Source organism: Marmota monax, unplaced genomic scaffold, assembly GCF_021218885.2.
Source record: "Marmota monax isolate L192 unplaced genomic scaffold, Marmota_monax_Labrador192_F-V1.1 WCK01_AAM20220418_F8-fsc00199, whole genome shotgun sequence".
NCBI lineage: Eukaryota > Metazoa > Chordata > Mammalia > Rodentia > Sciuridae > Marmota > Marmota monax.
In genome coordinates this window covers 2,342,150-2,366,926 of record NW_026694340.1, presented here as the reverse complement: position 1 = coordinate 2,366,926, position 24,777 = coordinate 2,342,150, and the positions used below count along the sequence as shown (strand labels likewise).

At 35.8% G+C, this 24,777-nt stretch overlaps 1 protein-coding gene and 1 non-coding gene across 8 annotated transcripts in view; both read left to right on the top strand.

The window, feature by feature from the left end:
• Nucleotides 1-5,629, top strand: part of Cdkl3 (cyclin dependent kinase like 3) — a 47,104-nt gene extending 41,475 nt beyond the window's left edge. For 2 of the 7 annotated variants that reach the window (XM_046467628.2, XM_046467629.2), the window contains 2 exons: nt 472-569; nt 4,130-5,620. In XM_046467628.2, coding sequence (XP_046323584.1) covers nt 472-569; nt 4,130-4,183 — 152 coding nt within the window. In that variant the 3' untranslated portion in view covers nt 4,184-5,620. Of the gene's footprint in view, nt 1-471; nt 570-4,129 lie in introns of all 7 variants that reach the window. The other 5 variants (XM_046467633.2, XM_046467632.2, XM_046467634.2 and 2 more) reach the window with 5 other exon arrangements.
• On the top strand, nt 3,531-3,636 carry LOC124109146 (U6 spliceosomal RNA). Its single transcript, XR_006856879.1, has one exon. It is a non-coding gene; the product is annotated as a U6 spliceosomal RNA (small nuclear RNA).
• Nucleotides 5,630-24,777: the final 19,148 nt, after the last annotated feature.

Sequence of the window (24,777 nt, the reverse complement as noted above, 5' to 3'; positions counted from 1 at the left end):
TGGTTTTGGTTCAGTAAATGACCTGGAATAAATCACCTTTCTATAATTATTTGACCAGGAATGTTATATGTGCTTTAGGCACCCAAGGATTTCATAGATTGATTTTTAAATTTAAGATTTATCTTAAAATGAAACTTTTTTTGCCAAGTTATGTTTTTTGAAGAATAGTGACATCTTGTGAAAATGTGATATAATAGCAAGACTGTAGTACTTGTATACTTTTGAGGAATTATCTGATCTGCTTAGTAATACTTAGGATAAAAATATATTCCTTTAATATTAAACTCTGAATTATAAAACAGTTTACCGTATTTTATTATTGTAACTCATGATTCATTTATTTCCTTTGTAATAAACTAAGAAACCAACTGTAGTGGACTTCAGAATTTCCGTTTGAAATTCTTGAAAAGGAGAGTAAAATTTCCAAGTAGGAATAACAAATTTTCATTGTTTTATATATTTTTGCAAAAGTTAAACAGATAAAAGTGCTGAAAATGGAGTCAAGGAAAATAGATTCATCTAAAATACCAGCTTTATTTAATCTGGGTCAAAACCAAGAAAAACAAGAGGTAAAACTTTTTTGCTTATAGCTTTTACTAAGCAATGTTATTTAAAGTCCTTGATTCTTTATACATTCAGTTGTTACTAATGGAAAGCTATATAAAAATTCAGAATTCTGTAATCTTCAAACTCTGGAAAGAGAACTATGTCTTTCTAGAATAACCAATCATAAATGTTTCTAAAAGTTATTTTGGGGTGTATTAATTAACAGCCCTCATTTTTTATGTTTGGTTTGTTTTTGAGATGGAGCCTTGCTATATTGCCCAGGCTAGTCTGGAACCCTTGGGCTCAAGTAATCTTCCCATATCAGCCTCCCCAGTATTAATGGTATTAATATGGGAGTATTAATGGTATTCTATTCTACTTTTAAAAAATATGCCTGGCATATCAGCTCTCATTTGAATTTTGAATGACAAGAATACACAGTACTTAGGGAAAATAGCAACTGTGTTGTCAAACATCAAGCAATTAATCCATACCAATGAAAATGACAGTTCAGATATAAACATCTGGTTACATGGGCCACCAGCATATATATTCAATTTAGCTTCTTTTTGTTTTCTCTCCAATTTATTCCCCATCTCTGCTATTTACCCACATGTCCAATTTTCACAAATATTTGCTCTCAGCTAGCTATCAGGTAATTTCTTAAAATATCCCCTACCCCTATTCACCAGAAAGATTTTTGAATTTTATTTGGAAATTCTGAAGTTTTCAACTCCAAATGAATATCCTATAAAGGTACTCTTTTAAGAAAAAAGAGCCTGTGCTGAGAACTCAGTGAGTTAAATAATGTAGGTGGCCTCCTAGCTGCCCTTTTGAGGTCAAATCTGTAAATGATTTGTCAACTTTATTATCTCTATTTTTTTTTTAAATGGCTACATTTATTTATTTATTCATGATAAAATTTTACTTACTTATTAAGGAAATTTGAAGAAATTAAAAATACAGAAAATTTTATCTGAAACTGTAAGAAGGCATTTTAACTAAAGCTACTCATAATTTGGAGAACAATATTATTAGACACTATTAGATGTATGCTCCCTGTGGCAATTAGGGCTATGCCTTAGTCTTGACCTCGAACTTGTTAAGAATTCCACAATCCACTTTGCAGAAAAGAGATAATAAAACAAGAAAGCCACTAATGGTCATCTGCTTGTTCATTATAAAAGTAACAAGGTAGCTTTAAACTTATACTTTTGGTGACTTACTAATGTTACAGCTTGTTGCACAGCACACCATTTACACGTATTTTGAATGATTAGGTGAATTAGAGCTCTTGAACTTGTGTAGACTAGTAAGCATTACAGATTTTTATCTTACTGTTCCATGAAAGGCCCCAGGAACAAAACCATTCTAATGCTAGAACAAAAGAAATTCTTAAGGCAGTTCTGTCAATTTTAGGATAGTAAATAAACAGGAAACTGGAAGGAAAGCCCTTTCTTCCTCACATGATGTAGAGCTCCTGAAAAGATGACTTTTTTGGGAGTGAAGTACCAGGGATTAAACTCAGGGGCACTCCACCACTGAGCCACATCCCAGTCCTATTTTGTGTTTTTATTTATTTGGATACAGGGTCTCACTGAGTTGTTTAGCATCTCACTAAATTGCTGAGGCTAGCTTTGAATTCGTGATCCTCCTGTCTCAGCCAAACCAGCCACTGGGATTACAGGTGTGGGCCACAGCACCTGGCTACTTATTCTCTTGAAAACATATTATGCTATTTTGTTCTCCAGAAAATCATGTCATTGTTTTGTGGTGCTGACGATCAAACCCAGGGCCTTATACATACCAGACAAAGGCTAGACCACTGAGCTACCCATTTCCAAACCTTGACATTGCTTCCCACCCCACTTTAGGAAAGGAGCCTGTTTAGATTTATCTTTATCTTTATCTTGGTACTTACTATTAAAATTCCATTTTGCTGGATGTGTTGGTACGCTTCTGTAATTCCAGCTACTGAAGAGGCTGAGGCAGGAGGATTACAATTCTGAGTCACTGGGATCACAGATGGGTGTGCTCCACTACACCCAGCTAAAATGATCTTCTAAAAAGAGTGACCTTAAAACAAGATATTATTAGAAATAACCAGAAGTCAGTTGTTTATAGTTTATTTGTACTGTCTATTCAAAAGAAGTTCTGACAGGTGACTGAAATGGCATATAAGGTGTTAGACCACGATGCAAGAAAAGACCACTGACTCCAATTAAAATCAAATTAAAGCAAGCTTATTATTTCGACCAGCCGGGCTGCCTTTCCCATCAAAATCATGGGAGCCAAGGATAGCCGAGAAGCTTCCTTGCAGCCCAGTTTTATAACGCAAAAAGTTACACAAAGGGGGGTTACAGAAAACAAAACTCTGAGGAGCATAACATAAGTTTACATTTTTGCTGGCCCCAACATCAGAATTTATGGAGGTCTTAGAGACTCAGAGAGGGTCGTTATCTGGCCAGGGAAGGCCAGAATTTTTGAGGCATCACTAAGGTTTAGGAAAGGGTTGTTATCTGATCAGGGAAAACTGGGCATGGGTGAGTTCAGGGCACAGGCAGGCGTTTCAATCAGCTTTACAACATCAACTAATGGCCAGGCTGTACAGACATCCTAATATTTTTACAGAAAACAGAAATGAATCCTTCATAACTTGTGATCTAAAGAGAGAACTAGGCTAGGTATATCATAAGGCTAGTTCAAACACTTTTAATAAATTAATATACAAATTAAGAAAATTTCTAGCCTGGGCACAGTGACACACACCTGTAATCTCAGCGACTGGGGAAGCTGACATAGGAGGATCTTGAGTTCAAAGCCAGCCTTAGCAACAACCACAAGGTGCTAAGCAACTCAGTGAGACCCTGTCTCTAAAGAAAATTAAAAAAAAATAGGTCTGGGTATGTGGCTCAGTGGTTGAGTGCCCCTGGGTTCAATCCTCAGTACCAAAAAAAAAAGAGAGAGAGAGAGAAAATTTCTTCATTTGCTTCGGCAGCACATATACTATATAATTGGAACTGTACAATGAAGATTAGCATGGCCCCTGCACAAGGATGACAGCAAATTCATGAAGTGTTCCATTTAAAAAAAAAAAGATATTTTGAGTCTGTAGTTTTAGAGTATACGAGAATATGATATGATACATTTTTAACAACATAAGATAGGAGGCTGGGAGTGTAGCACTTGCCTAGCATGCACCAGGCCCTGGATTAGATCCTCAGCAAGGCCAAATAAACAACAATATACAAAACAAAACCCATAAAAACAGGAATAGCAAATCAGATCCAAGCATTTCCTAAATGTACATTAAATTGTTTCTGGCATATTGAAATAGGCATGCATCCCTTGAAGAGGCTCTACAACTAGGGAGAAACCCTAAATTACTGTGAATGAGTAACTTGGGCAAGACCGATGAGTCCATACAAAGGCCACCTTTAGTTCTGTTTGATGGTGATAATGAGGAATACTTTGTTAGAAACAAACCCCAGATGCAAAATACAGTATTCTATCTCTGCTTGCATTTTCTTAGCCAAAGACTCACTGTTTCCTCAGTTAAGGTCCTGTTTCTGTTTACTTTTAGAATACAGGAAATGCACAGACTGAAAGGAAGAAGAACCTGCCAGATGTAAAGTAGAAAACGCAGCAGCTGAAAATTCAGGGAATATCAGAATTACAATATGGTTTAAAGAGAATGCTTTTTATTAATGTTACATACACAAAAGTGTTGACCAGAGGATCATACAGATTAATGAAAAATCCTATATAGTTATGTGTATATTCACCTAAATTTGAAATTTATAAAATTTGAATTACTTGTTGTCTTAACTTGAACATTAATTTATAAAAAATTGCCTGAACTGTATATTCTAATAAAATTGCAGTTTACATTAAGTCAAATAATTTTATTTGAACATCTGTTATTTCAGGCATGTTTGATTAGTGGTCAATCTCAGCTTTGGCTCAGAGTTTTATAATTACAGAAGGGAGTTTCTAAATACGTCATAAAGTGAGATCCCCAATGTCTGAGAGCACCAAACATTTGTGGGCAAACAAGTATACTTGATAAACATGAAACATGGGTTTGGTTCCACACTGTACGCTCTGAAACAGCATTTACCCCACAGATTGAGAAATTGTTTAAAAAGATGGAAACTAGATAAAGCAAGGAAGCAATTCTTTTGGCCTGACCAGCGTATTTATAATTTAGTTCTTTACACATAATATAAAGTTAACACAGTCAAGGTTTTAGCAGCATATATTTACATTCTTATCTTTGATTCTTACTAGCTTGGTTTCTAATTTTAGGGTGGAGATGGCCATTGTGAGGGGAAGAATTTGAAGAGGAACAGATTTTTTTTCTGGTAGTGTCTTTTAAGTAATGGTAAAAATACAAACTGACAACTTCCTTTTTAATGTTATATACAATAGAAATGTACCTTGAGCTGTTGCTAAGACAGCCATCCATCCATCTGCATTAGCCTCATCCAATTGTTTTTGTTTTGTTAGGAAAATATTCACTGTTTTCTTCTTTCTTCTAAGAACTCTGTTGTTGTGATGCTTTGATTTGGAATTGTAAAGTCATCTTCTCTCTGCCTGTTTTTTACTTGCCATGATTACTGAGTGGGTAACATTCCCTGTTACATGACACACATTATTTATACTGATCTCTACCCTCTTGAGAATCACAGAACTTCAAAAGTCAATTATCTCCTAGAACTCTCCAGTTTCCTGAAAACAAATTCTTAATGAAATAGCTAATCCATTATTTTATTTTTAGTATTACAATTGAGCTCTAGCCCTTTTTATTTTTTATTTTGAGACAAGTTCTCACTAAATTGCTTAGGGCCTCATTGAATTGCTGAGGTTGACCTTGAACTTGTGTTCCTCTTGCCTCAGACTCCCATTATTTTAAAAGCTAATCATTACCATTACATGATGAAATATGTCTTATATTGGTCAGCAATAAAAATATAATACTTATAAAATATCTAAAGATAATATGACTTTGAGATTTAATTCCTTTATCATTTTAAATAATTGGCTACACTCTTCCAGTTTCCTAGTTCCATGTAATAGTACTTTTATGTGGTAAGGACTTTTTCTATTTCATAAAATAAACTGTGCACAACCCAGAGATGGTATACTATCTGACTTTTCTATTGCTGTAACCAAACAACACAGATTGGATAGTTCATTTAAAAGGGTGGTGGGGGGGGTTGGACCCTAAGAAGCCTAAGAGCATGGTGCTGGCATCTGTAAGGCAGCCGATGAGGGAGGGCCTTCTTACTGTATTATAAACATGGCAGAGGTCATTACATGGTGAGACAGGGCAAATATGCTAGTTTAGTCACTCTTACTTTTCTTATAAAGTCATTAATGTCATCATAGGGGACCCACTTGTATGACCTCATCTAATCCTAATTTCCTTTAAAGGCTCCAATTTCCAAATCTCTGAACATATAAATTTGGGGATTGAGTTTCCAATATCTGAACTGTGTGTGTCTGTATATTTGTGTGTGTGTGTGTGTGTGTGGTGCTGGGGACTGAACATGGGATGTTGAACACACTAGAAAAGCACTATACCAAGAGCTACATTCCCAACCCTTCAACACATGAACTTTTGAGGGATATATTTGAACTTTGGCGCTACCAAAATTCTGGATTTTTCTACTCTTCAAGAAAAGTTAATACAATTGTCCTACTTGATGTTTTACCAGGATTCTACCGGATTCTGTATTTACTGAATCAACATGGAAATAAAAGAAAACATAATTTTATTATGTTATTTTTGAAATTTTTATTTCATTTCATTTTTGCGGGACTGGGGATACCCAGGGCCTTGCACATGCTGGGCAAGTGCTCTGCCAGTGATTTTCTTCTCCATTCCTTTATTTTATTTATTTTTAAATCAATCATTTTCACTTTCATTTATTATAATTTATCCTTTTCATTTATTATAATGGGTTTCATTTATTACAATTTATGCTTATTTGCTAGGGTTTGATCATCCTATTTTGGCATCATCAATAATTTTTTTTATTTGTTCTAATTAATATACATGACCGTAGGATGCATTTTGACATATTATACATCAATGGAGTATAACTTCTCATTATTCTGGTTGTACATGATATAGAACCACACTGGTTGTATAATTGTATATGTACATGGGTACCTCTATTTTTTTTAATTTTATTTTTTAATTTGTTCTAATGAGTTATACATGACAATAAAATGCATTTTGACACATTGTGCACAAATGGAACATAACTTCTCCTTCCTTGGCTGAACATGATGTAGACTTACTTTTATTTTGCTGACTTCTGAAAGTGGAGGCTGAGGTCATTCTATTTTCTAATATAAGCAACTAAAACTTTAAATTTCTTCTCCTACATCCCACAAACCCTAAAACTATGAGTCAAAATAAACCTTTCCTTTTTTAAGTTGATTATCTCAGGTATTATATCAGTGATGCAAAACTAGTACTGAAAAAAACAAAACACACACAAAATAAACAAAATTGCAACTAAGTTGAGTTAGTGATAGCACCTTTAGGTCTGATATGTTTACTGATATGGGGGGGAGTGGGGATTGAACTTAGGGGCACTCAACTACTGAGCCACATCCCCAATAAAATATTTTTATTTTTTAGTTGTAGGTCGACACAATATCTTTATTTTATTTTTATGTGGTGCTGAGGATTGAACCCAGTGCCTCATGTATGCCAGGAAGGTGCTCTACCACTAAGACCCAGCCCCAACCCCCCAACCCTTTTTAAAATATTTTATTTAGAGACAGAGTCTTGCTAAGTTGCTTAGGACCTTGCTAAATTGCTGTGCTGGCTTTGAATTTGTGATCCTCCTGCCTCAGCTTTCCAAGCTGCTGGGATTACAGGCATGCACAACTGCTTATTTACTGATCTTTAGTCAACTTGTTTTATAAATTACTGAGGGAGGCATATTGAAATCTTCAACTATAATCCTGGATTTATCTGTTTCTCCTTTCATCTGTATCAATAGTTTCTTTATGTATTTTGAAATTCTGTTATTAGGTACATATATATTTAGGACTATTATATTTCTAATGAAACTGACCCTTATCTGCTATATACTGCCTGAAAACAGTTTTATATTTGTTTGAGATTAAGACAAAAATACTATTACTCCATTATTGCTGGAACTAGAAGTTCAGTTAAAAAGTACTTATAGGGTATTTAGTGACTGTTTTGAGTAATGGAAATCTGTTGAATAATACACTGACATTTATCTTAAGAATTAAAAAAAAAAAATCCCCAGAGTAATTAGTAAAAGTTATAGTTCTGTTTTATATAAATTGTCCTTGATTGAACAATGTTTTAATTTATGACCATACCTAAGGGTATGGATATGGAACAGGAATGTGTCCCCTTGTTATAAATATTTAATTAATAATGTATTTTTGTGATGCTAGGTGTTGAACCTAGGGTCTTGTGCATGGTAGGCAAGTGAACTTCCACTGCACTGTACCTTCCAGCTTCCTGTTATTATAAAGGTAGGGTCTTATTCATACTTTATTTTTTATCCTTATTCTAGTTATTATAATTATCGTATACAATAAAAAAATTGGTGATTACATGTTGACTTCTTGCCAGTAGTAAAAGGAAATTTCATCAGTGATTGTTGTTGGTAGGATAGATTTTATTGGCTAATAACATTTGTCAAAATGTATTATTAGGTAAATGTATTTGAGTTCTTTTTCTGGTCTATTTTCACATGTGACTTCATGTTATTTCTTATAATGTGCTTTTTTAAAAAGCAAGTGGTTGAAGTAATGAGTTGCTTACGTCAAAAATGAAAATGACCTATATTGGCTAGAACATGATAACATTAGGATAAGCCAGGAGTCATTGAAAGAAGATATTGTGTTTTTTCATTTGTATTTCATTCTTGCAGCCTTTTTATCAACCGTTCTCAATAAATTTTATTTCCAGGATCTGAGTAAAAATAGTGTAAGGCCATGGTTGTGACAGAGTGATAAAATCAACATTTTCTTTAAATTCAGGGGTTAAGGAAATCATACCTCTTAAAGCACATATATTGTTTTGTATATCTAGGAACCAAATTATAATAGTACATAGGAATACCAAGAAGAGGAAAAGTTAAGTTCAAAATCATACAGCTGCCAAAAATAGTCTAAATTGTAAATAAAGTCTAAATTAAAGTTAGGCTAGGTTACTAAAACAATTAGCAGAATTGCATAGAAAAGTGATCAGGAGATCTTAGGTGATGTGGGAGCCATTAGTTGCAAGCATATTAAAGGCAACAAGCTAGCATTTGAACAAAAAAATTTTAAATTAAGTTAGTTCTTAAAACTTGGGCTGGGGTTGTGGCTCAGTGGCAAAGTGCTTGCCTCACACATGTGAGGCACTGGGTTTGATCTTCAGCACCACATGAAAATAAATAATAATAAACAAAATTGTACCCATTAATGGATCACCAGGTAAAATGTCAGCAAAGCATTCTTTTATTTAATAAAAGGTGAAAGTATACAAACAAAATGTCCTGCTAGGGGCTGGGGATGTGGCTCAAGTGATAGTGCGCTTGCCTGGCATGCGTGCAGCCCGGGTTCAAGCCTCAGCACCACATACAAACAAAGATGTTGTGTCCACTGAAAACTAAATAATAAAAAAATATTTTAAAAAAATGTCGTGCTATTCTACTAACTTCCTGTATATTCTCTCCTGCAGAGACAGGTTTATAACCATTGTTTTTCTTTTCTACAAAAGTAATTCTGAGATCAGATACCTAGAGGAATGTCCTTATGGGTAGGATTAAAGCCAAACTAAAAGGAAGAAAGATGAAAGCGTTTGTTAGGCTATATTCTATTCAAACTTGTACAATATATTGCCATTCATCCTAGATTTGCTATACAGTAGTTGCTTGTTATTGATTAGTTTTGAATTATTATTTGAGAAATCTCAGAGGGCAGACAACCCTTCTTAAATATGTCTTGGGCAGGGCACTGTGGCACATGCCTATAATCCCAACTACTTGGGAGACTGAGGCAGGAAGATTGCAAGTTTGAGCCCAGTCTGGGCAATTTATCAAGACCCTGACTCAAAATTAAAAAAAAAAAAAAGAAAGAAAGAAAGGTTGAGGATGTAGCTCAGCAAGCATTCTACCTAGCACATTTGAGGCAAGGCCCTGGGTTCAATACCTAGTAGCGCCTGTGCGCACACACACACAGCCCTGGGTTCAATAACTAGTAACACACACACACACACACATATGCACTTGGACAAAGAAAAAATAGGCTTATTCACCTTAATTTTGAAACCTGGAGCTCTAGAAAGAATTACTGAGTTCATAATCACTATAAATTTGTTTTTTTTTTAAATATTCATTGTTTAGTTGTAGTTGGACACAGTACCTTTATTTTATTTATTTTTATGTGGTGCTGAGAATCAAACCCAGGGCCTCACGTGTGCTAGGCGAGTGGTCTACCACTGAGCCACAACCCCTGTCCTAAATTTGGTATTTTATCTTTTTTAAAAAAGTCTGATTAGTTTCTCTTTATAATAATTTAATGATTCTGTGGGAAAGCAAAAGATGATTTTTTGTAACTTGAATAATCAACAAGAATTTGGGCTGCTCTTTCCTGTCTATATTCACTCAGCAATCTGATCCAGACTGTTGGGAGGCTAAAGTAGCATATACCATTTATATGCTCTAGCCTGAACTCCGTGTTCAAACTCCAGACTCAGATTTCCAGTTGCCCATTCAACAGCTCCAGTAAGACATCTAAGAGGCATCTCTAACTTAATGCATCTAAAATTAAGGTCCCTGCTCTCTTCCCTACTCCTGCTTGTTCTCTTCATTATTTTCTGTTTCTCCAGTTGCTCAGAGAGAAAAATCTTGGAGTCAATCTCTATTTCCCTCTTCCTACATACTTTCACTCTATCTTTGACTTATTTTCAGGGTCTGACCACTTTTTAACTCTCCACTTCTATTCACATCTCTTGTCCAGATTTTGTAGAAGTCCCCTACCCAGTCTTTCTGTTTTTACCAATGTCCAACTTTCATTTTCTTATAAATGCTCTGCCTAGGTGTTCTTAATAAAACTTAAATCAGATGATGTCATTGTTCTGCTCAAAAATCTCTGATGGCTTCTCATTTCTTTTTTAGCTATAGTTGGACACAATACCTTTATTTTAATTATTTATATGTGGTGCTGAGGATCGAACCCAGGGCCTCGCATGTGCTAGGTGAGCACTCTACTGCTGAGCCACAACCCCAGCCCGGGCTTCTCATTTCAGAGTAAAAACTAGATGTTACCGTAACCTATAAGACCCCACATAGTAGGCCTCTGCTGCTTCTTTGACACAATTCTTTACTTTTCTCTGTATTTTTTTTTCTGTTCCAGGCCCACTGTCTCCCTTATAGTTTTTTTTCCCCCTTATAGTTCTTAGTGTACACAAATTATGTTCCTGCCACAGAACCTTTGCTTTTGCTGTTTCCTGTGCCTAGAAAACTCTTTCCCCAGGTATCTGCATGATTTCCTCCTTCACCTCTTTCCAATTGTTCAAAACAGCCTCTTTACTGGTCATTACTTATATATAAACCCTTCACTACAACCTTACATAAGATCATAACTTTCCATTCCTATTCCTCTTTCCTGTTTTATTTTTTCAATAGCATCTTCCTATTTGATAAGCTGTCCCTTTCATCTTGTTCATTAATGCCATTAAAATATGGCCCCATGAGGGCAGGGATTTAGTATTTAGTGCTTTGTTCAATTTCTGCATTTCTCGTGCTTAGAGTGTCTAGCAGCCTGGTCTGATGATGCATGTCTTTAATCCCAGCCTTGGGAGGCTAAAGTAGCAAGCCAATGTCAGGAATTCATCAAGACCCTCAGCAATTTATCGAGACCCTGTTTCAAAATAAAAAAAAATGAAAAGGGCTGGGTATGTGGCTCAATGGTAAAATGCCCATGGGTTCAATTCCAAGTACTCGCTCCCACCCAAAAGAATAGTGTTTACCATATATTGGCACTCAACAACATTTGCTTTGTGAGTGAGTGAATGGATTTAAAAAACCCACCTGTTAAGTCACTTGAGAAAAAATGAATATGGATAATTTTACTGGTGGTATAGAGTATGCTTTCTGTAGCATACTAGATTTTTCTTTTGTTTTCTGAGGCAGGGTCTCACCATGTTGCCCAGGCTGACCATAATGTCCTGGGCTCCAGCGATTCTCCTGGCCTCAACCTCCAAGTTGCTTGGACTATAGGCACATACTACTGTGCTGGGATTATACTGGTATTAATTTCATTTTATGGATTTCAGTATATAAATCACAGGTACTTATTACATGGTCTATGTGCTCTATCTGAGAGTAAGGATGCTCTGAAGTTCTCTTCAAAATCAAATAGTCCTAGTCTCCTCCAGAGGGAGCCCAAGGCCAGCATTTTCAGGACCTGGAGCCAGTTTCTTCCCATGTCTAACAGGACAAGTCATTTGGTTGTTGGATTGAACTAATTTATGAAGATGGGGTGTTTCTATGGCAGTGATTTTTGCTCTAAATACCCTAGGTGAGAGATGCCATAAAAATGCAAAGCAAGAATTGGGTTTCTTTGTCTGAATATCTTAGAACATTCAAACCAAGCCCTGGAATATTTAAGCACATTTTAGGAGCATTTACTCTTCAGCTTCTCCTTTGAGTAATTTCTTTTTGGCTACTAATCATTACATTGAACAGTATTATTACAATGTTAAAAAGTATCTGATTCCTCATGAAAAATGAGATTATGGAATAATTCTGCCATCAGTAGTCTTCCTTGGATTGTTTTTCAATTTGGAAAGTCATTTTCTTTAATTTCTTTCTGTTCACCAGAGAACATTTTGTAGCATCAAAATAATTATTTATTTTTATTTGATTGATTTTTTTTTGTACTGGGGATTGAACCTAGGGACACTCTACCACTGAGCTACAGCTCCAGACCTTTTTTATTTTGACACAGGGCCTCACTGAGTTGCCAAGGCTGGTCTGGAACTTGGTGATCCTTCTGCCTCAGCCTCCCCAGTCACGGAGATTTCAGATGTGTCAGAATAGTTATTGAAACTGCCTATAGACTCTGGGAGATTCTTTCATTTTAAAAAAAGGTTTAATGAATGCACGTTCTACTTTTGTTAAATGAAATGTAGCATAACTGTTAGCGTTTGAGTTAATATTAGATTGCCTGAGTTAAAAAAAACAGATGCTGGGGCTGGGGTGGTGGCTCAGTGGTAGCGTGCTCGACTGGCATGCATGAGGCACTGGGTTCTGTCCTTAGCACCACATAAAAACAAACTAATGTATCCACCTAAAACTAAAGATACATAAATAAATAAATAATTTTAAAAAAAACAGATGCTTAAGTAGTTACTATCTTTACCACTTTTTTTTTTTTTTAAACTGGGGAGTGCTTGTATGTGTGGTGCTTTGTTGCCTCAGTTTTCCCAGCTGGAAAAGGGAGACAAGAAAAGCTTATCTCTTAGAGATATTGTGAGGACTTATGCACAGAGAATAGTGGATTTGTACTGATGAAATTTAATGGTTTGTAGAGCATCCTTCAAGAATGCAGAATTAGGAGAGTTGGGCACGGTAGTGCATGCCTGTAATCCCAGCAATTTGGGAGGCTGAGGCAGGAGAACTGCAAGTTCAAAGCCAGCCTTAGCAACTTAATGAGGCCCTAAGCAACTAAGTGAGATTCAATTCACCAATACTAAAATAATAATAATAATAATAGAATAAGAATAAGAATTAAGGTCTTTATTTTAGTTCTGTTGTCCCAGTGGTCTGAGTTAATTCTGACTTGATTCCTCTGGAATAAATTAAGTCTAGAGATGCCCTCTACTCTTGTTACATACTACCTGTATAGTTCTGAGGGTGTCTGTGCACTGGTCTTCATTTATTCAGACATGAAGTTAGTGTGAGTGACAAATACATTCATTATCTGCTAAGCATATTCAAAATGTTTCATTAAATACAAGAATAAATAGGGAACTGAGCGTGTAGCCCAGAGATAGAGTGCTTGCCTAGCATGTTCCGGGTCCTGGGTTCAATCTCAGGAGTGCCAAAAAAAAAAAAAAAAAAAAAGGAACAAACATGGTATTTAGAATTTTGAAAGAGAACTATCTAAAGTGTCCTGTATTTCAGTTGGGAAGAAAATTAATCTCCAGAGACCTGGTAGCACTTTTTAGAATTGTACCCCATGTCAAAGAGGAGACACTAGTGATATAGTTATTTTTCATCCTGGAAACATCAAATCTAGACCAGTAGTTCACAATTTTTACTTTTGAGGATTTTCTCAGAATCTTTGTGCACTCATGGATTTTGTAAGGTGATGTTACAAACATGACAATGGTAGTGTTGAGAAGATGAGTTACTAGTTAATTTTGGTAGATCCAGGTTATATGGATGCTGAAACTTTTAAATGAGGGCCCTTTTTGAGAAAAACAATATCAGATTTCAAGTGCAAATTTGCTAGGTTTGCTTCCATGGCTGTGGAAGGAGCTTGCACAAGGAAGGAGCTAATTGCTTTCTCTGTGGATAGGATTATGGCGACTTATCTCTGTGACAACCAATAGTCATTCAGCAAAGTGGGTTATGACAGTGGCAGTGACAGCTGAATTGGTAATCAAGTGTTCAGGTTTTAAAATCAATTGGGTAGTCATCCATGTGATGATGTAGGAGTCCAGGCTCCAGTCCTTTGACCATATGGAGTAGTTATAAGTGAAAGGGATTGCAACTGGTTGGCCAGTGAGTTGCTGCTATTTGGCACTCATTTCCTTTCATTTGGAAAAAGACACAGAAAATCACAATGAAGTAGCAAGCTCCCTACTACATTAACAACTTAAAAAATAAAATTAAAATTTGAGCCGCTAAATAATCAAACCTGGCTTCTTTTTTTCACCAGAGTAATAAAACCTTGCTTCTGATGGGCTCTAATTATCTCCTAATTATCAAATTCACTGGATTTCTTTAGTCCTTATTTCCTCTGATCTTTGTGTCACATTTGACACTGTGAATCATCTTTTATTTCTTGAGATACTCTCTTTTTTGTCACATGTCATCATTTTCTTCTCATCTTCAAATGCTTTTCTGCTCTACTGATAATTTATCTTCCCACCTGTTACCTTGTTATCATCCTCTGGAGTTCAGTTCTTAAGTTCTCTATTCTTCCCTGTTTCTTTGAGAGATGTACAGCTTGACTACCACCCCTGAGAGTATTTGAGGCTAGTACCCCAAAATTTGTAGTTCTGACACTGACATTTATCTGAAGCCCCAGTTCTACATGTTTGTTACATATTTCCACTTTATGAACCAGGTGCAGTGGCACATGCCTGTAATCCCAGCAATTTGGGAGGGTGAGGCAGGAGGATTGTAAATTCAAGACCAGACTCAGCAATCTAGTGAGAACCTATCTCAAAATAAAAAATGAAAAAAGAAGGCCTGGGAATGTAACTCAGTGGGTTTAATCCCTAGAAACATACATACACACATATATGTATTTCCACTTTATCATTTTGCTATCCCCTCACATTTATCTGAACTGGATTAATTTCTCCCCAAACCATCTTTCCATCCTAGCTTTTCTCATTTTTAAATGTGGTACCATGATATTTCCTGGCTAGAAATATTGGTTTTTGCTCAGTGGTAGACTACTCGCCTGTCATGCATGAGGCACTGGATTCGATCCTCAGAACCATATAAATATAAAGATATCGTGTCCATCTCAAACTAAAAAATAAATTTAAAAAAAACTTAGCCTATACTATATACCAGGTGATTTTTTAATGTAATAATTGAAATTAGAATCCTAGTGGATTGATTAAATAGCATATTATACAGAGCTAAAGTGAAAGTTAGTGAACTGAAAAATCTAAAGAAATTACCCAGATTCTATTCCAGGTAGACAAAGAAGTGGAAAAGATAAAATATAGGTTAAGAGACATGGGTAAAGTGTGAGAAAAGCTAACATATGAAATAATTAGAATTCAAAAGGGAGAAATAGAAAGAATGAGGAAAGACAATATTAAAGGAAGTAACTGTTGATAATTTTCCAGAATTGATGACACAAGAATCAATCCCAAAGAACCCTAAGCAAATAACCCAAATGAAGCCCATTATCAGATAATCATCATGAAAGTATAAAACACCCAAGAAGTGAGGAAATTAAAAGCAATCAGAGAAAAGGATAAATTACTATAAATGAGTGACAGATGAAATGACAGCTGACTTCTCATATAAACAATGGAAGCCAGAAGACAGTGAAATAATATCTTTCAAGGACCAAGAGAAAAATAACATTAAACCTGAAATAGTGTGGTACTTTAATAGTTTTCTACTAACATCTGTTTTTCATTATTCTTGTGTAATATAAAATCCCTAACCTTTAACTGAGCACAAGAATGCCTGGAATAAAAAATTTTTTTCCTACCCTTCCTTACAGTTAGATTTGGTCATATGCCTTACTTCATTCAGATCAATGAGATGTAAAAGAAAGTGATGTTTGCTAGGTATGGAGGTGCATGCCTGTGATCCCAGTGACACTGGATGCTGAGGCAGGAGGATCACAAGTTCAAAACCAGCCTCAACAATTTAGTGAGACACCCCCTTCCCCCATCTTAAAATAAAAAGTAAAAAGTACTCAGTAGTAAAGTACCCCTGGGTTCAATCTCTAGTACCAAAAAATAAAAATATAAAATAAAAAGCTCTTATTTGCCCTTTTCTTCTGGTTATAAGACAAGCCTGAAGACGGACCTCAAGCAGCCATTGTGAACCAAAAATAGCACACAGAGGATGGTAGAACATCAAAATACTTGGAAACTGGGTTCTTGACTGTCACTGCCAAAATAAACCTTAATTTTGTTTATATGAAACATACTTTCACATTATTATATTTAGTTTTGTATTAGTTAGAGTTCTCCAGAGAAAGAGAACCAATAGAGGGTTATTAGATTGACTTTTGTGATCAGAAGTCAAATAGTCCCACAATGACTGTCTGCAGCCTAGAGAGTCAGGGAAACTGGTAATTGCTCAGTTTGAGAAGGTGGAAAACTCAGAACAAGACATAGGCCAATAATGTGGTTGCAATCTGATGCCAAAGGCCTCAAAGCCTCTGTTGTAGAGCTGTTGATGTAAGTCTTCATTCAAAGGCTGATGAATCAGGAGGCCAAGGCCACCACCAGCAGCAAAAACCATATCCATTCGAGAAGGATCAAGTGTGTGCATGCACTTCTCCCTTCTACTTTTTTATTCTATCTGGGCCCCTAGCCTATTCAATGGTACTGTCCATGTTCTTCAGGATGGGTCTTTCCTATAGCTCATTGACCCATGAGCCAATTTTCTCTGCAAATACCCCATAGACACACCCACAATTATGCTTTTCTATCTAGGCATCCCTTAACCCAGCCAAGTTGGCAACCAAAATAAACTGCAACATTCTCCAAAAGAAGAGACAGATTTATAAAGACAGATTTATAAAGAACGAATATAGAAAAAGGAGAAATAAGTACAAAATAACATGACACAAATAAATTAAAATATATCAGTAATCCTAAAAAAAAAAAAAGATCTAGCCAGGCACAGTGGTGCATACCCGTAATCTTAGCTACTCAGGAAGTTGAGGCAGTAGTATGGCAAATTCAAGACTAACCTGGGCAACTTAGTGAGACTTGGTCTTAAAACAAACAAAAAATCCCTAACAACAATAACAAATCTAGGAATGTAGCTCAGCACAATTTAAAAATGTAATGAATGAAAATATAGCTATGATTATTATTCATAAAATACCCCAAAATAGTGAAAACATGTTGGGAAAGATATATAAAGAAAATACTAAAAAAATAGCTTTTGTAGGTATATTAATATTAGAAAAATATTGTAAAGCAAACAATTATAAAGGACATTTCATATGATGATTTACTTAATTCACCAAGAAGATTTAAAAGCTAAAAATTTTTGAAGTGTCAGACTGGGGGTATAGAGGTAGGATGTGTTGTTAGAATGCATAGACCCTGAGTTCTATCCCCAGCACCAAAACCACAAAAGTTTTGCATCAAATAATATACCTTAAAAATATATGAAAGACAAATTTAGTGAACCTAATGAGAACTTGAAAAATCTGTTATCATTGTGTGAGTTTTCTGTTTGTTTTATTTCATTTTGTGCGTGTGTGTGTGTGTGTGTGTGTGAGAGAGAGAGAGAGAGAGAGAGAGAGAGAGAGAGAGAGAGACTGAAGGTTGAACCCAGGAATGCTTTACCACTGACCTACATCCTCAGCCCTTTTAAAATTTTGAGACAGGGTCTCACTAAGATTTCCAGGCTGGCCTTGAACTAGTGATCCTCCTGCCTCAGCAGGATTATAGGCATGTGCCACCATGCCTGATTGTAGGGTGAGATTCTTAACATTTCTTTCAGTGACTGTCAAAACAAGTAGACAAAAAACAAACCCAAATATAGATGTATATTTGAATAACACAATGTTTAAATTTGATTTAATGGAAATATAAGAAACTATTATACCCCCAAATAAAAATAACTCATAGAATGAATTTTTAAAATGTACTTTCTGAAAGTGTACAAGAATAAAGAACAATGGAAATTAGAAACACATAGAAAAGAATCGAATTTCAAAACCTATGGAACAGAAGATGTGCTTCTGGATAGGGTAGAGTCATTTGCAACAAAATTAAACATCCACTGAACAACTGAAACTGGAGAAAATACAACATGTTTTAAAAGCGAAGAAAACAAAAATGACTTGAAGGGATAATTCTAGAGAATTTAGCTGATGATTTATGGTGGCTTTTCCCCAAGAGGGTACATACCAATTCTTGAAACAGGGAAGAAATAGAGAGTTCAAATTTGGCTCTGGAAGAGGGCCGCTACTGGGTAAAGAGAAACTAACAGATTTTTGTAGTATTTTTTTCCATGCAGCTAAAGTGACAACTTTGTAAACATAAAAGTTCTCAATTGCATGATCAGGGTTACCTTCAAAACAAAATAGAAAATGTGTAACAACAATAGTCCAACTACAATGCACCAATAAAAAATGTGGAAAGAGAAAAAAATACATGAGGAGAAAACAAAATGCTTATTAAGAAAAAAAAACAGAGTGAAAAGATATAATGTACATGTAACTGGGTTCCCATAAGTACTAGAAAGATAAATAAGGCAGAAGCCGCATTTAAAGAGAAAACATCCAAAAATATTCTCAAGGTGATGAAAGATAAAAACTTATGTATAAGAGAAGCTGTGAAACCCAAAATGGAATCAAATTAAAAAAATCTCACCTAGGCATGTCATAGTAAAACTGCTGAATACAGAAGATTAAAAATCTAAAAAGCAAGAAGAAAAAGAGAGACATGGGGCTGGAGTTGTGACTCAGTGATAGAGCACTTGCCTAGCATGTGTGAAGAAGTGGGTTTAAACCTCAGCACCACATTAAAATTAAATAAATAAATAAAAATAAAGGTATTGTGTTCATCTACTACTAAAAAAAATATTTTTAAAATGAGAGACATGTTTTCTTCAAAGGCTCATCTCAACGAAGGATGAAATCTAGAAGCCAATAAAATGACATCTTTGAAGTGCTGAAAGAAATAACTACCAAACACTTTTCTATATCCAGTGAAATTACATTTAAAAAATGAGGGCAAAATAAAGATTTTTGTCTGTACAAACAAAAGCAAAAGAACTTTACTTGCCAGCAGATCTACCTTAAGGAAAAAGCTTCAGCTTTAGGCAAAAGAAAAACAATCACAAATAACAAAAGGGGGAAATGTGTGGGTTAATACAAATGAACATTGAATGCAAAAATCAATAATGGTGATAAGAGGACTTAAAAATCCTATAGAAGGCTGGGCTCATATCTCAGTGATAGAGTGCTTGTCTATTATGTGTAGGGCCCTGGGCTCAATACCCAGCACCACATACACAATACACAAAAAATAAAACATAATATATGCAGAATTACAGTGTTTGACCACAATAAAACAAAAAGCAGGAGGGGGGTTAATAAAGCTTAAAGTTTCTAAGGTTTTAGCATTATCAAGGAAGTAGTGAAAGTAATTATTTGTATTTAAGCAAAAAAGATGGTAGATATAATTCCCAATGTATTCAATTTATAACAAATATAATAAATTCTCCAGGATAGCATCTTTAACAAATGGTGCGGGGAAAACTGGAAATCCACATGCAACAAAATGAAATTGAATCTCTATCTCTCACCATGCACAAAACTTAACTCAAAATGGATCAAGGATCTAGGAATTAAACCAGAAACTCTTGAGTCTAATAGAAGAAAAAGTAGGCCCTAATCTTCATCATGTGGGGCTAGGCCCCAACTTCCTTAATAAGACGCCTATAGCACAAGAATTAAAACCAAGAATCAAAGAATGGGATGGATTCAAACTAAAAAAGTTTTTTCTCAGCAAAAGAAATAATCTGTGAGGTGAACAGGAGCCTACATCCTGGAACAAATTTTTACCCCTCACACATCAGATAGAGCTCCAATCTCTAGGGTATATAAGGATCTCAACAAGATAAGCACCAAAAAAACAAATAATCCAATCAATAAATGGGCCAAGGACCTAACAGACACTTCTCAGAAGAGGATATACAATCAATCAACAAATATACGAAAAAATGCTCATTATCTCTAGCATTCAGAGAAATGCAAATCAAAACTAAGATACCATCTCATCTCAGTAAGAATGGCAGCCATTATGAAGACAAACAACAACAAGTGTTGGTAAGGATTCGGGGTGTGGGGGGGGAAGGTACACTCATACACTGCTGGTGGGACTGCAAATTAGTGCAGCTAATTTGGAAAGCAGTATGGAGATTCCTTGGAAAACTGGGAATGGAACCACCATTTGACCCAGCTATTCCTCTTCTCTGACTATACCCAAAGGACCTAAAAACAGCATTCTACAGGGACACAGCCACATCAATGTTTATAGCAGCACAATTTTTTTTTATTTCATAGCAGCACAATTCACAATAGCTAAACTGTGGAGCCAACCTAGATGTCCTTCAGTGGATGAATGGATAAAAAAAATGTGGCATTTATACACAATGGAATATTACTCAGCACTAAAAAAGAATAAGATCATGGCATTTACAGGGAAATGGATGGCATTAGAGAAGATTATGCTAAGTGAAGTTAGCCAATCCCAAAAAAAAACAAACGCCAAAAGTTTTCTCTGATATAAAGGGGGTGACTCAAAGTGGGGTAGGAAGGGGGAGCATGGGAGGAAAATTAACTCTAGATAGGGAATAGGGGTTGGAGGGAAAGGGAGGGAGAAGGGGAATAGCTAGGATGGTAGAAGGAGATGGTCATCATTCTACAAAATACATGTATGAAGATGTGAATTTGGTGTCAACATACCTTATATACAAAGAGAGAGATGATAAATGGTGGTATAAAGGTGTATTAAGAATTATATTCGGGGCTGGAGATGTGGCTCAAGCGGTAGCGCGCTCGCCTGGCATGCGTGCGGCCCAGGTTTGATCCTCAGCACCACATACAAACAAAGATGTTGTGTCCGCTGAAAACTAAAAAATAAATATTAAAAAAATTCTCTCTCTCTGTCTCTCTCACTCTTTCTTTAAAAAAAAAGAATTATATGCAAAAAAATAAGAGCTCATGTATAATGGCATAATTTGGTATGAACATACTTTATATACAGAGTTACAAAAAATTGTGCTGTGAGTGGATAATTATGAATATAATGCACTCCACTATTGTCATCTATGTAAGAAATAAAGAAAGAAACATTAAAAATAAATAAATAAATTCTCCAAGTGAATATTAACATTATCAGATTGGATTTAAAATTATCCAACCATATGCACTTACAAAAAAAAATCTTATACTTTTAAAAAATTTTAAGCTATAGTTGGACACAATATCTTTAATAAATTATTTATTTTTATGTGGTGCTGAGGATCGAACCCAGTACCTCACACATGCTAGGCGAGTGCTGTACTGATGAGCAACAATCCCATCCCCAAGAATGTCTTATACTAAAGACATAAATGTTGAAATTAAAAATGGGAAAAATATAGTATGTAAAAGCCAACCAAAGAAAGCTGATGTTGCTATACTTTTATAAGATAATAGACATTAGGGCAAAAAACATAATTAAAGATAACAAGGAATATTCTTTCACAATAAAGAGGTCAATCCACAAGAAGATATAACAAACCTAAATACATATGCAATAAATAACATAGTTTTGAAATATATGATATATATTGTTTTTTTAAGTGTACATGGTTAATTTATCAAAGAGGGCAATACAACAAGCTTTGACAGAGTTCCAAAGGGTTGGAAATGTTTATAATGTGTTCTCTGATCACAGTGGTGTTAAGCCAGACATCAATAATAAAAATGAACTCAATAATAGAAATTGAGAAGTACAGGGCTGGGGTTGTAGCTCAGTGGTTGAGCAATTGCCTCCCATGTGTGAGGCAGTGGGTTTGATCCTCAGCACCACATAAAATTAGCAAATAAGTAAAATAAAGATATTAAAAAAAAGAAGTACATTTCTGAGTAATCCACAGGTTGAAAAAAAGAGAGAGAGAACACAATAGAAATTAGAAAATATTTGTAACAGAATAATAATGAAGATAGGACATTTCAGAACTTCTGGAATGCAGGTTAAACACTGGCTGGAAGGAAACATAAACCTTTAAACATAGATGCTAGGGCTGGAGTATGGCTCAATGGTAGAGTGCTTGCCTAGCCTCACAAAGCCCTGGGTTCCATCTGTGGTGCTGCAAAACAACAGCAACAACAACAACAAAAACATTTGCTAGAAAAAAATGAAGGTTAATATAAAAGTGTTACTCAAATTTCCATCATTATGACAAAATAATCTGAGAAGAAGAATCTTTAAAAGAGGAAAAAGTTTATTTTGGCTTATGGTTTGAGAGGTTTCAGTACATAATGTCTTCATTCCTTTGTTTTGGGCCCGTGGAAGAGCTATGCATCTTGGTGGGAGCACTAGAGAAAACAGAGGAAGGCAGAGAGAGAGAGAGAGAGAGAGAGAGAGAGAGAGAGAGAGAGAAAGGGATTGAAGTTGCAATACAAGGACATGCCCCTACTGACCTAACTTCCTTCAACTAGACTCCAACCTTCGAAAGGTTTCAACATCTCCCAATAGTGCCACAGCCTGGCCTTTAACAATCAAGCCTTTAATATATGAACCTTTGGAGGACAATCAAACCATAGCAATAATTGATCTAAGCTTGTACATCAAGAAGCTCATAAAAAAAAGCATGCAAATTAAACCCAGAGAAAATATAATGAAGAAAATAGGTTAAAGTAAAATTAATGAAATTATAAATAAATTTATAGCTGGGCATGGTGGAGGAGCATGGTTATAATCCCAGCTACATGTGAGAATAAGGTAGGAGAATCGAAAGCTCAGGACCAGCTTGGGCAACTTAGAGAGACCCTGTCTCAAAATAAAAACAAAGGGTCTGGGGATGTAGCTCAGTGATAGAGTACTTGTCTAGCATATGCAAGGCTCTGGGTTCAATCCCCAGTATACAAAAACAAAACAAAACAAAAACTAGCCGCAAGAACAACACATATATACCAGGGAAAACTAAGCAGTAGAGTTTAAACTCTAGTTGTTAAAGTTGCAGAACTTCAGAGACATTTGAATGCCCATCAGGCCTATAATACAAAGGTCAGGACCTAGTGGGGGGAAAGTCCAAAACCTGGAAACATAGATTGGGGCAATCTGGCTGGATACTTGTAGGAAGTTGGCTCATTCAGCAGCCCTCCTGTCCTCTGGGCTTGCCGAAGCAGCCCAGTTTTCCCTTGTAAGAACTTGTGCTTTCTACTTTGCTATAGGATGCTGCAGAAGTTGTCTAACTGGTTACCCTGACTTCTACTGGCTGCCAGGTCAATGTCTTAGGAAATCCTGGCATAACATGGTTGAAAACATAGTGGGCCTGGTAAATAAAAAAAAAATAAAGGACACCAAAGAATTGCAAGAAGTAGCTTTTGTATGAGAAGGAGCCAGTGAACGACCCTTGGAAATAATTAGGTTTTTAGGGTGTTTGATCAAGGATACTGGAATGTAATTTTAGACATAGATAATGCCTTGACTTCAGAACGCTTTGTCACGGAATAGACTTAAATGCTCTAGCAAGGATCCTAGGGGTTATAGCAAATTCAAATCCTGAGGTGGCTCTAATAAGCCTGGAAAATCATATGGCCAAAACTCAAGAAAGTGAAATGTCTGAATTTCCCTTGTAGATGGCAGAGAAAGGAATACAGAGGCTGAAGGAAATGGGCATTCTAGAATAGTTGTATTATGTAAAACCAGGTGTCCAAACAGAAAATTATGTTTTACAGGAGGATCCAGAGAACAACATTTATTCATAAAGTCCATTAAAAATACCTAAACGAGGGCTGGGGATGTGGCTCAGTAGTAGGATATTTTTTTTCCTAGTATGCACAAGACTCTAAGTTCAATTTCTAGCACAAAGAAGAAAATAATAATAAAAAAAAAGGATGTCCCACTGAATGCCAAGTCTCCGAAATGGCATTCCCCGCCTCCCCAGAGGAAACTAACTGATTATTTGGTGTCAAGTCAAGCATATCAAACTTTCTCCATTCGAGAAGAGCTATGGTTTTTTCCTTGCAGGGGTAGTTACACATTCAGAGTAGGACCTTGTCTTTTTTAAAAATATTTTTATTAGTTATTGATGGGCCTTTATTATTTGCTTACATGTGGTGCTGCGAATCAAACCCAATGCCTCACACATGCTAGGCAAGCACTCTATCACTGAGCCATAACCCCAGCCCCAGGATCTTGTCTTTCCCAACTGAAGATTCTTGCCTGGGGTTGAATTTACCTTATAGATGGCAGAGGAAGGAATACAGAGGCTGAAGGAAATGGACAGATGAAGTGTCAGATCAGAGGAAATACATTGAAAGAATGATGTATCATTCTTCAGGAAGGCAGGATATGCATTAAATCAGAAACCCTTATAGAATGCTGTATCCCCAACAGGAAAAATACATGGGTCTGGGAATCAAGGCATGGAAACAGGAATGGTTCCACTATCATCACTCCCTATAGAGGGATTCATAGCCCCACTGGGGGATTTTGTATTTTCTTTTTCTGGGCTTTAGCAGAATTGGAATTCCTAATCTCCAAAAGGGGCACACCAACAGTTC